A 13,716-nucleotide genomic window follows, 5' to 3' on the forward strand; every position below is an offset into this window, starting at 1 on the left:
TTGCTGTGAAAAACACTACCTTGGAGGAAGATTCTGATACAATTCTCACTAAAATTCCCATCCTCATTTATCTGGTTATCCTCTGGTTTTCTGTTTCAAGAAAGGTAACAGAAGTTAATTATCTAGGATCTTCATGCAATTTCATAGTTGTTTCTGGATTTCACCTCTTTTCATATATAATCAATTCTTGATTATTTTGATTTCTCTTCAAATTGAAGTCTCAGTCCTTCATAGTCCTCTTCAGTCAACTACTTCCACTTCTACACAACAGACTGAGTCTGCAAAGTGTTCTGGATGATGTTGTACTATGGATTTCCACAGCTTCATTATACAACTCTGCATTATTTTCAATTTTATTCCTTCCACAGTTTGTCAGTGCCTTAAAAAAAATAAAGAACATGGATATACCTAAATGTTATCCTGTGAATAGGAATGATAGTGGGGAGGAAATGTGAAAAATCCCACTGACTACACTGCAAAATATGCAGATTCACATTTTAAGATTACTGATTTGTGTACGGTCTATGGAATCCAAATATACAAACTCACAGACATGAAACTTTCTCTTCTGTTACAGGGACAAACCATGATGTTCAAAGTAACTCCTGTTTTATTTGGCTTAACTATAAGCAAGGCATTTTATAAAACAGTGAATGCATTTTCCTGTTGTCTGTGTAGCCTTTGTGTCAACTTATGTTGCTACTTGTGCAGCCTCCTGGAGAACAAAACTGTTCAACATGTTTGCTTCTTACTCTTTAGTCTCCACGAGCCCAGTAGAACGGGTGAGTGAATTTCAAGCATTCATCTGACAATAGCTGTTCTAATAGCTCATCTCTAATAGCTGCTCTCAGGGAAGAACACATACATCATTAGCAAAAATGCTGCAATATGCAGTGCTGTCCTGTCGGAGAAGGAGAGCACAACCAATATGGTTGATAAACAAGCTTCAACTTTATTGTGCAGTAACTTTTACTTATGTAGTGTTTCTGTGACCACGCCCCTGCCACCACACACCAACATAACATATTATTGGACACCCAGTGTGTTTACCTGTAGCACAGTGAATCCCTGGTGCAGGGACCAGAATTATGGGCCGATCTAACTGGCCCCTAAAACATGGGGTTGGGCACAGCAAAGGGGTCACAACCCCTACCTTTCGGGAGCATTTGGAAGCATTCTGCAACACTGTCCTTAGCAGAATCCTGTTCCACCCACAATTTTCACTTTTCCTAGAAAGATATTGTATAGCCTTTATGCCAATGTACTACCATAACATGTATAGGTGCTCACCAAGATGGTCAGATTTCACAGAATCATAAAATTTTTGGTTTGGAAGGGACTTCTAGAGATCATATAGTCTAACACCCCTGTCAAAGCAGGATCACCAAGTGCAGATCACACAAATTTGTTACATTCCTGTTAATGACTGAACAGTACTGTTACATATCAAGTAAATAATTTTGCAATAGATAGCCTTAGTTATTCTGTTAGTCTAGTTTCAGTACTTAAATACATTTCAACACATGTGCAAGCTGCAAGCTTTACCTAGATAAGGTACTCATTACTAAAGACTTCAACAAAAAGTTTTCCTTTAGGCTTTGCTACAGAATCCCTTGGTTAAAGCTGTACAAGTCACACAACCTCCAAGTCAACTATTGAACTGATACCAGAGGGAAAATAACATGAGTATACTAATAACACAGGATTGCTGAAGGTTTCTTTTTTCTTTCTTATTTTTTCCTGTACAATATTTTGTGAAAAGATCCTGATACAATAAGATCTTGCCTACGGGCTGCTAAAGTCAGCAAGATTTTTACCAGAATACAGACTCACAAATTATTGGAAGAGTAGATAGCATGCTATATTACTTACTTAGGCTCTTTTTCAGCTCAGTGGCACTTCAGCCTTCTAGATGCCTTCAGAACACAACAGGCATAGCTGTCAATATCACTTTACAGCCACCACACCATAAGAGTACAGCTTGCCAATCACAAGTTTAGCTACTCCAACAAACCAGATCTTAGTTCCCATATTGAATATAACTAGCAGAGATCATTTGCAGAAGAGGAATTCCCAATGCTTTTCTTACCTGCAGGATTTCTGACTGTACAATGCCCTGGGAACAAGGCAATAAGGCTGGTTCTCATGCCAAAAGCTTACAGATGCACATATGGTCCCACATTTTTTGTGAGTTTTTTTCTGCAGCCTGTGGTTAATCTAGCACACTATAAGGAAGCAGAGTTTCTCTTGTGCATGGCTATCATAAAACAGCAAAACCCCAAAGAAAAATTGGGCATTTATTTCAGTGTAGAATACATGCTTTCTAAAGCCTCAACCTGGTTAACTTACACATCAGAAACTGAATTCACTTAGGATCAGTTATCCAAATTACATCAGGAAATACAATGAAGGATTTGAATTTAATTTACACCACATTTTCCCATTTCAGAAACTAAATACTGATGTACTCATTTTTGAGACTATTTTATGCGGACATTAAAATGATTCCTACATTATGTTTCTCCTTATTTTTGCATGAGTGAAAAATAAGGTTCAGAAAATGCTTCATCATAATGGGAATTTTTGCATCCTCTGAAAAGCTGGGTGTTTCACTTTAGGAAATCCCAGTAATGTTAATGAAAACACAGGAAAGTTTATGAAATCAAAAATGCCACTTCATAATTAGACAAATTCCTGAAGCTACTTTGTTTTCATTTTAATGCCTAATCTTTGCCCAACTCTGACTTGCAAATTATGTTATATATACACATATAATACTTAGAAAACACAAAGATGCAAACCCTGATCTTTAAATTTACTACACGGTAAATTTACTACAGAGGTTAATGCTGAGAAATTTAGAAACTCTTTAAAAGGAGATATTTAAAGCCAGAGGCATCATTTTTTCAAAAACACTCTGTAAAAGGATTATAACAATTTGCCTTGTAAGACTATTTTTTGTCTAACACTCATTTGCACTTGTTTTTAGAAAAGAGTGCATTTAGCTTCTGTTCTTTTAGACTGTATTGCGCTGGGGCCATCTATATTTTTCAGAACTAGTCTACATGAAAACGCATAAATTGAAGATCAAGTTGTAATATGTAAGAAGACATTACTGTACTCACATTCAAGGATGTTAGGCAGGCATGATCAAACTTCTATGATTAATACCAATAATAATGATTGCTTCACTGCTTATCTTGTCTTAATTCTCTTAATTTGATAGGTTTATGCTTCAAGCAACCATAATAAATTTTGCTGTTTCCTTACTGCTGTAAGCTAGTAAAATATTTTTTAGCTTAGTTGTGGCTGTGTTTCAATATGGAATCCAGTTTGTCCTGACTTAAAATGCTGTTACTGAATATCTTCCTGTAAGCCTCATTTGTTAAGCTAGTAACTCTTAGTTAAAATCCATGTATTTCCAAACCATTGCTATAGTATCAATACCATCCATCCAAGGAATCTTCCAGGTCTCACCTCTGTTGACATTATCTGCATGAAATGACATATACAAAGTTAGGACGAGGACTACTGCCATCCTGTAGGAGGGAGACCAGATATGTGCTTAGGAGGCTAAGTTATTTACATACTAATTCTGCTATGTGAACATGAAAAAGGAAAACAAAACATATTACTGCTCTCACAGAACCAAAACAGAGCCTGAAAGGATTTGAGGCCTGAAAAATAAGACCTGCATATAAATTGTTGAAGTAGTTGGCAGAATTCAACTTTTTTTGTTAGGACTTTGATTAAGCTATGGAAAATTTAAAAAGAGTAATCAGGCTATTATTTCAAAGGATTTGAGTGGAAATGTGTTTTGTTTCCTTTGGTGTTCTGAAAAAATGAGTCCTAGTGATTACATTTGTATGAAATGGGTAAATTATGTCTAATTTGGACTTCAGATGAAAAACTCACCTAAAATCTTTTCTAAGAGATCGGTTTTGATACAACTGACCTAATAACATGCCATTCTGAGGTACTATACTGGTCTCTTCTGCCAGTATTCTGTAATTTCATAGCCTTGTTTGTTGTTTCTTCTTCTATTAAAGATAAATGAAAGGTTAAGTAAATTTATTAACCACATGGTTCATTTACTTGGATCTTTTCTTTGATGTTATTATGAATCACCAACTGAAGATTCTCAAAACAGGTTTAAGTGCAAGCCTTCCTTGTTTGCAATTTTCTCAAACCAATGAGCATTCCCAATATTTCTAATTATGAATTGGGCAAATCAGGAGTATGGACTTCACCTGAGGTACTTGTCTCATATCAGTTCTTAGCACTTGAATTTTTAAAAAAATTCTATCTCAGGGTTCTTATTCCAAAGAAGAACAAGAAAGGTTGCTACTAATGGAGTACTAATTAAAGAGCTGTCAATTAAAAGTAGAGAATAGCTTTGAGAGCTAGCAGAACATAGACTACTACATCTTAAATTAATAAACTGAAAAAGCAGAAGAGCTCACTGCAACTAATTATTACTGTTTGGGAGACCCAGCTGACTAACCTTGAAGCATTCAGAAACTTCTCCTTTAACTAGTTGTTTTGGTGGGCATTTTTGTTTGGTTGGTTGGTTTTGTTTTTTTAATAAATCAAAATTACACTGTACTTACTGGGTTGAGAAGCACTGTGAAGAATAACTCTCCTCCTTGAATACTTTTATCTAGTTCCTTTGGGCCTCCAGGATACTCTTTATAGAAAATTGTGTGGGTGAATAAGCCACAAGTTTGTCTAGGAAGGACCTGAATGTATTTAAACACATTAAAAAAAATAAAAAACATTCAAGAGAAATTAAAAAAACAAGAATGTTTATGCTTCTAATGAAACAATACATGCCATTTGAGTATCACATAATGGACAGTGTTCCTTTGTGATAACTGTTGGCATGACAGATTTGCCAGAAGTCCATAATAATATAGTTTATTGAAAACACTGGCAGATCAATAAATAGTACTTAAAGAAACAGAATTTTTATTATCAATGAAATAATATCCTAAAATTCATAACATTTTGTTTGAAATTAGGGATTGATCACAGTCAGTCATTTTAATAATTCAGTAACCTCCTCAAACTAGTTCTGTCCATAGCATCCAAAAAGACTTAAAAAGACTTTAAAAATTTTTAAATTTGAAACATAATCCAAAATATTATCAGCCTATACTGTATTAATCAGTTCTACTTGTATTTGAATGATTGCTTTATTGTAAATTTAAACTGGAATTGAAAAGTCAATTTTTATTCTGCTTAGGCATCACCACCAATAATAATTCTACACTGACAAATGATGAATTTTGCATCAAATGATCACATTGTAGGGAAGATTTGCTTTTTGCTTCTCATAAACTGTGCTAGTTTTGTAAGACCAGTCACAAAATAATAAACACTTAAAAAAAATAATTAAAAAAACAATCTTAAATAGGGAGAACTAATAATGCAGTTAGGTTTTCCAAGAGAACTTCAAAACATTTTCTATGGACTTCAAAAATAATTTGCTGGAGAGTATTTCAACAATGTCTATTTTCTAATTGAAAGTCAACAGCTAAGGATTGATGTTCATGTATTATTCTTAAACAGGGATTGTTCTCAAACATTTTAATCTAATTTAGAATATTTATTATATGATAGTTTAAATTTTTAAACGACAAAAGCGCCTTACTTGACATACGGTGGTTTTGTAGGTACTCTTTGTTTCCCACAGTTTGATTTCTCAACATCTTTTTTGTGATGTGCAGGATACTGCTATCAGTAAATCCAGTATATGGTAAATTCCATACTGTCAGAAAATGCATGAAATTTGTACCTTTGCTACTAGCTTCCATATGCTTTTTAAGTCTTTAAATTTCACTGATGTAATATAAGAATAATTTTTCACAGAGGCGGGGAATGAAGCTGCACTGAATGGGAAATGCTCTGGCAAATCTTTCACAATAGTTTTATTACTGTATGCATTTATCACCATACACCTGCAGCTGTAAAATATCAGTATATTTGACTTAGAGAATTGAAAGCCTGAGACTCCCAAAACAAGTGGTTTTATATGACTGTTCTTGGAAGCACATTTTTGGTCCCAGTGTCCTTGTGTTGAATCTCATTATGTGACTTAAAATGACACATTTTAATAAAAATTTATGAAAGAGATTTTTGGAGATTCTGAGTCAGTCAGTCTTCCTCGTATGCTTCATACCCCCTGAGCATATCCACAGATCCATTATTTTACATCCAGCTTTTGCTTTGAGGAGAACAAACTGTAGCTCAGATTTGTAAGGTGACTAACTTTTTTTTTCCTGTATGTCTCGAGATGACTTTGCTTCATCCAAAAATAGATCTAAACTTTCAAATATGATTATTTTGCTTGGAAGAGTGGTATCCATAGTAACACCAGGAAAATTCCAGAATGCTGCTATAAGCTAAGTAGCAGTCTTGTGCTAAGGCACTTAACGTCCAAAACTGCTTGTTGCACGCAGAGGTGTAACACAGTGCACACACTAGGATCTTTCCCATTCACAGCTCTCCTACGTGCTCCAAAATAAGGTTTCTTGAGAACATACCACCAAGTATTTTGGAAAGTTGTTTTGAAACACTGTTCAGATAATGATGACAATATGTGAATCAGAAGTAGCCTATGCCCCAGTGACCAGAGGGTTTTAGTGTAACGCCTTCCATGTCAGTTGTTTATAACCCCTTTTGGCAAACCCTGCTGTCAGTGAACAACACTGTGAATGATGTAATACAGAAAAATTGTGTGATTTGACTTGTGGCTGTCTTGACAGAGCAGTTTGTTTCACAGCCTGGCAGGGAGTGTATGGGGTATGTATCTATCTTCCTCTCCTCAAATGTTCTGAGGGCTTGCCCTGCAGCCAGACTGAGTGCCTGGGCCCAAAGCTTTGCTGAGGTGTTAAAACCACAGTGCAAGCACAGTTCACATTTGGTACAGCAGGAAGCAAAATGAAGACACCTGAACACTTTTTAAATGGTAGGGGAAAAAATATTTATGCACCAAGATCCAGATATTCAGATGGCATAAACTGGCAAAACTCTTCTGCAGAGTTTTTCTGCATAATGAAACTATGCAAATTTAAAACCTGCTAAAAATCTAACTTGTAATATTGGTTAAAAGATGCAAAGTTGATTTTTTTCCTTGAGATCTCTGAACCAGTACTAACAGTAGGACTAGAACAGTTAACAGCCTGCTAGTTGTTAGCAGCAGGGTGCCTGGATGCCACTTTCATCAGCAGTAACATCATCAGCAACCTCTTGACTTTAATTAACAAGAAACTGTCAAATATATCTTGCTGCTTATGCATAGAAATATGTGCTTCCCACAATATAAACTTTGAGGATACCATGCTCTTCCACTTAAAAATAAACTGTTCATAAAATGGCTGAGTGGTATTAATATGAACATAAATACAACTCACCATGATATTTTTGTGGATGAAGCCTCGCCTATACCTTGCAGGCTTCAGATGTGGATATTCTTCTGTGCTGGTAACTCTGATATTCCACACCTTTTTCCAGGCATCATAAAGTTGAACATGGACTGGATAGACTCCAGAATGGTGTGGAGCCACTGCATAGCCCAAGTCAGTTGGAATACCATGTTCCTAAAACATAACAGAACAACAGCTACTTTCAAAATTTAGGAAACTTGATGTTTTGGCATTTCTCAAGTTCTTTGTGAGAGATCAAGAACAGGTCTGAAACACAAATAATGGTGATATCAAAACATGCTGGTATGTAAACAAGGTAGAAGGCAGCATGGTGAAGATGGTGGAATTTTAGCACAAAGGTCTTTTTAATACATATTTTTATAAGTATGTAGGGAAGAGTGATATAGATGTATTTTAAATTGATTTATTCACTATATTAAATGGAAAGCTGCACTCAAAATTTCAAGTTCTTGCTAGGAATTTGCTCACAAACTAATAACTCAGAGGAAACATTTATGGCACATATTCGACACGAGAGGTAGCATTTGGCAGTTATAATAATAGAAATGTGATTTCCACTAAATGTCCCTGCACAATTACTTGGATTGTTATCTGAATTTCACAGAAAGTCTCTGCATTTCTCCTCTAGTCCACTTGAAATATAAAACCATATTAAAAATACAGCTTAGTGATTCCAGTGTTATTTTAAACCAAGAGAAAAATTAACCACTTGTAAAATTCTGAGGATAATAGGCAGATGTTGTAGACTAAACGCCTTTTGTACTGCATCTGCTTTTGCAGAGTCCTGTCTTGTTTACACACTGACCATGCTGGTACTACCTTTTATTGATGTTCAATATATTTTCTTCCCAGTTCCCGGTTTCCAACACACTCCAGTAAATTTTGACACAATTTCTCTTTTCTTTCAGGTTACTTTTCAAAGCAACAGTATTTAGCAGATATTTCTTTATATAGTCTCATTAGCAGAATACAGTGTCCATTAGATGCTGTGACGTTGCAATGATTTAGGAAAACTGCTTTGTAAAACGTTTGAATTCTGTTTATGGGTATTTTTTATTGTTTGTATTTGTGTGGTGAGCATATTTTGTGTGCAAAGGTAAGAGCTGGTTGATACTTAGATCTCATCCTTTGAGTATATTTATTACTAAGGAATATGAAAAACTCTTAAGTATGGTTTAATTTCAGTTGAGAATCCTAATTTTTCTATATTTAAATAAATGGTAAAATTATTATTTCCTCCTAGCAATTTATGGCACACATTTTTACCACCCTGAGTAGTAAAATCTTTTTTATAGTGCAGCTTTTGGAACTCTTGTAAGGCCACATCACTCCTGGGTAAGTTGGAGTAACTCTGGGTGGAGTAACCTGGGTAACTCTGGCTGCACCCAGAGAGAAGGTCACCAGAGAGAACATATAATTATTAGCCATCACCACAGAAAAGCCCCTTTGAAAACGTGGCACGCTAACATGCAGTGCTTCCCCAAAGTCATTTGACACAGTTTTTCTTTCAGAAAACTGGATTTTTTTCCAATTGAAACAATCACTTTTTTTGACAAAATTTTATCTAAGGAAATATGGAAATAGTAGGATTTTTATCTATATTGACTTTACAAAATTAAAACATATTTATTTTTCATTCTGAAAGAATTTTTGCATGCAAATTTTTTTCAGACAGTAACAAAAAAAAAACCAACAACCCAAAACATACTTAAATTGAGAATAAATCCAAACTTTAGACATACAGAATTTTCATATCAAGTGAATAGAATGATTACAAGAAGTACTTTATCATATCTTTCTTTTTTCTCAATTCATTGAGATGAAAACAAATTCTACAGACTGATTTTCAAACAAAATAGGTTTCTGAAGACTAATTCAGTACCAAATGCAAAAATACAACTCACTAAAGCAAACTTTTTGTTGAGGATCATCTGCTCCACCAGTGATGACTCATTGTGGAAGAGATGAGGCTGCATGTGACTCCACATGTGGGGAAACCACCAAAAGTCATCTACCGACCTCAACAAGAGGTCATCACCTTCATCTTCCTCTTCAGTGCCTGAAAAAGAAAAAAAAAAAAAAAGGAAAAAAATCTCTCAAGTCTCTACTTTTATTATATTCTTACAAATGCTTGAAAATATAAAAAACAAAATTAGTATAATAAAATGTGACCATTTAAAGTCCTGAGGATTTCAAATGTTTCCAAGTTCATATTAATTTTACTGAAATAATTACAGCCACGTAAGACTGAGAACCCCATTTTCATAGCGTATTGAATGCATGGTACAACACTGTCCTCACACAGGTGCTGTATATGTTACATGAGTAGCTAAGGGATAAAATCAGGGCAATTGTATACATACAGTTTAAGAGTCAACATAAATGAAAATGTTGACAACTCTTTTCTGATATTCCTTATTCAAACTAACTCACTCCTCCTTCAAAGTTCCTTTCCTTTCGTGGTATGTGGAAATGCTTTTTCTAGCAGTCTTTTCAAAGCACTATACCTAATACAATTATTTTCTCTTCCGTGCAACTTCTTAGCTTTCTGATTATGGCCTATTCATGTTCCCAGAAATCTGTGTCTTTGAAGGGTGGCTGAAGCTCACTGAAATTACTTCTGGGGGCTGTCTTTCCAGTCTTTTCAGCCACCCTCCTGCCTGTCCTGAAGGATGCTGTGTGAGGAACAGGCCTTGCAGCCACACCTTAACGAAGAGGAATGGCTTAGGTCACAGCATACGGGCCCAGTTCTGCCCCTGTGGTGTAAACAAGCCAGCAGTAGGGCCCTTCCCCTCACCTGGAGCCAGTGACTTTGATGCTTGTAAATCCTCCCAGCCTGCAAGGGCAGCAGCCATGCCCCAGCTTCCCAGCAGCAGAGGCCCCTGCTCCCCTGGCTGCAGGCAGGGGTCTGGCAGACACTGCCAGCGCTCCAGAGACCGTTCCCCTGCTCCCAAGGCAATCCCTGGGTGCTCAGACCTGTGCCTTGGCTCTGCATAAGCTACCTGCAGAGATTCAGCCTAGGGATTTGAGGGCATCTGGGGTGGCAAGTGTCAGGGGCTAACTAACTGGCACATAAAGACATGCTTTCCACTCCCAAATCCAGACATTTATCATAATCCCAGTGCACTTCCAATGAGAGGATAGCCCTGACAAAGGCAGCCAAATTTAAATAATCCTTTAATGGGATGCTGTATAAAGAATGTATGGGTCAAACTCTGACAACTTATAGCTTAACACATCCTCACACTGCTTCCTGCTTTTCTGATTGTTCCAACTCCCACCAACAATCAACACAATCTGACAAATCCTTTCTCTCTCTTCTCCTTTTTCAGTCCTGTAGTCAAACATTCAGCTCCAATGCTTTCTGCATTTGTATAGCCACACACTCAACAACCCTGTATGCCTTTGCCTTTTTCTGCTTTCCTTCAACAAACTTTGTCTGACATACCTTCATTGATGTGATTTTATTCCTCATTACCTCTGAGGGAACTACAGAAGTGAATGAAAAATATGGGCAGACATATGTAAAGATGTATCAATATCCATAGGATCATTAGATTTTAGGATGCCACTTGAGTCCATGGGGCCCTGTGTCATCAATGTTCACATGCTAAAGATTGTATCATAGCCAGATCAAGGAGAAGAAATAATATCAAGGAAGGAAGACAGCCATGGCAAGGGTTGGGCTGTAAGGGAGAGAGGCTCAACTCAGTCAGTTCACACTCAGTAACTGGGTCAGTTTGTACTACAGTCATCCTGCTGCAAGGTAACATGAACAGAAGTTGAGCATATTCAAACTCTGTATACCTTTCTTTGGTTTTGAACAGATCTTGTATCTGTTCCTAGCTTCAGCTAATGTATGGTTTCACTTCCCTCTTTTTATATTAATATCCTTCAACTATGACATTATCTATGGTTGTATTTTGTCTCCCTCTCTTCCAGGCTGTGATGGCCTATTTTGCATGAATGTCTTTTCCTTTCTGTTTATCAGTAGGAAGCACCTTTTTTCTTCTGTATCACATTCTATTTAATATCTTATCTAATCACAAAGAACTTTCTCCCTATTTCTACAGTGGTTTAAGTATACATTAAAATAATTTTCTAACATACACTGCTGTATCTGTACAGTAGAGATTAAATTATCCCAAAGAATATACTGTGGTACTACACAGACCTGTCAATGAAGTCAAGAGAAAATTTAATTTGAGCAGTGAACTTTACCACTCAACAACAGGTTGAAAGGAACTGAATTTTAATAAAAGGAGAGGGTGAATTCAGTCCACGCTGGCCTCTAATGAAGGCACGCACAGCTTATGGGAACTATAGGTGCTTCATTCCAAAATGTTCCATCCCACTTAAAATCACTGCATAAATTCTTTTGTGTGCTTAGGAAACATGCAGAGAAATCCAGTTCATCTATTCTATATGCTTCTCTCTCTACTTCCTGGGAGAGGTTCTGTAATGGGCATTTGAAATAGATCAAACAGAATGAAATTACAAAGAAATAGTAAGAGATGTTTTAATTCCTCCCTCAGGACTGATTTTACTATTGTACAATGACACATAGGCAACATGTATAACCCCATGAGAAAGCTGTCACTCCAAGCTTGGGCTTCTTGCAAGATCTCTCCCTGCCCTGTGACTGACATTTCTGCATGTCCCAGCTTGCAGGAGGAGGACCATTACTCTTATTCAGGAAATTTAATAGTCTGACAGGACATTTTTCTGAAGGGCTTAGTGTTCATCTTAGAACCTACAGCCTGGATCTCCTATTTCCATGTCGTTCCTCTACTCACTGGACTTCTATGCAAAGAATGAGCACATTAAAAAAAAAAAAAAAAGAAAAAGATAAATGTTGCTGCAACAATTACATATTCTACCTGTACAGGTATTTTCAGACAGACTACAGTTCAAATAAAACTTTAATCAAATAAAACTTTAAAACTTTAATTTTAAAACAACTTCGAGAGATAGATTTGATCCAGTAAATCACACAAATATATGTCCCAAAGCGAACTGGAAGAAAAAACAATTTTATTTTTTAGTTATCCCATTCTGAAGGAAACTCTTCTCTCTACTCAGATAGTTGGTCTCTATCATTCCTATTTTCCTCAAACTACAAAGAACACAATTGAAATGAAAGTGATTCTAGTATTTCATTCTTACCTGTATGATAAAATTTCCCTGAAAATCCCAGGTTGAAAGTAAAATTTGCAATCTGAGATCTCAAAAGGTTCTGAGTGTCAAGCAGGGCCTGAGAAAAAAGACACAAACAAACAAAAAAACCAAAAAAACCCCAAACCACCATATAAACATATCTGTAGAAAACAACACCTGTTTTCAACATATCTGTAGAAAGCACACAAATTTAATATAACAATATAAATATTTTTACAAGCATGCATCTTTTCAGTTGGTTTTCTGATTTAAAAACAGCTCTGTATATACAACAAAGAAATAAGAGATATTTTCATTACTATTTAAATATTAAAAACAACATGCAAATTTCATTGTTTTCCTCATACCATGACCAGCTATGATAATATGGTTTTATTCCCTGGATCATGACATAGGAAAAAAAAAAAGCACATGCCAGAGAAAAGACCTTACACTGATTACCCTGTCTAGGACAGAGTCTAGAAACAGGAACAGGTCTGGGACACAGCTAGAAATGATATTAATGATCTCTTGCTTCATTCAATCGGGTGAGCAGTGTCTGTCTCTTAGAATTATGTTTCTCCAGATCAGGTGAAGTTCATACACAGAATTTTAGTCTTGTTTCAAAATTGCTGTCAGTTAAAAAAAAAAACCCAGAAAGACAGAAAGAAGATAGATGAGGCCTATTCCACATCAAAGAAATTAATCCTAAATTCCCCCATATTCTGACTCATTTCTCCAACAGCTAGCATACTGACTGTCAGCATAAATGTAAATTAGTACAAACAAAAGCCCAGCATGCAGGCAGAAAGGGAAAAGCTATTATTCATTGGCTTCACTCTTTTATTTCAATGTGCTCTTCTTTATTTGTTACTTCCAAGATTTAAATATTACTTTCAGGAGCTATCTCCCAAACTCTCAACACTCGGCTGTTATTTCTTCTTTCAGTTTTCCAGGTGTAACAAAGATACCTAGCTTCCCAATGCAAAATAAAAATTTGCAAAGCAAGAACAAAAGAGAAAAAAGCCTCCTGTAAAATGAGGCTAGGAGTGCACCTTCCTCATAATGTCCTGCCTTCCCCTGAGCACTTGGTAGCTGGCAAATTACAAAT

The 13,716-nt window shown here is 36.1% G+C and overlaps 1 protein-coding gene across 1 annotated transcript in view; it reads right to left on the minus strand.

The window, feature by feature from the left end:
- LOC103535719 (N-deacetylase and N-sulfotransferase 3) overlaps positions 1–13,716 on the minus strand; it is a 50,467-nt gene that overhangs the window by 20,254 nt on the left and 16,497 nt on the right. Inside the window, exons 2-5 of the mRNA XM_008501809.1 lie at positions 12,615–12,702; positions 9,353–9,507; positions 7,416–7,601; positions 4,611–4,739 (exon numbers count right to left, since the gene is read on the minus strand). Coding sequence (XP_008500031.1) covers positions 4,611–4,739; positions 7,416–7,601; positions 9,353–9,507; positions 12,615–12,702 — 558 coding nt within the window. The remainder of the gene's footprint in view (positions 1–4,610; positions 4,740–7,415; positions 7,602–9,352; positions 9,508–12,614; positions 12,703–13,716) is intronic.

Source organism: Calypte anna, chromosome 4B (assembly GCF_003957555.1).
Source record: "Calypte anna isolate BGI_N300 chromosome 4B, bCalAnn1_v1.p, whole genome shotgun sequence".
Lineage (NCBI taxonomy): Eukaryota > Metazoa > Chordata > Aves > Apodiformes > Trochilidae > Calypte > Calypte anna.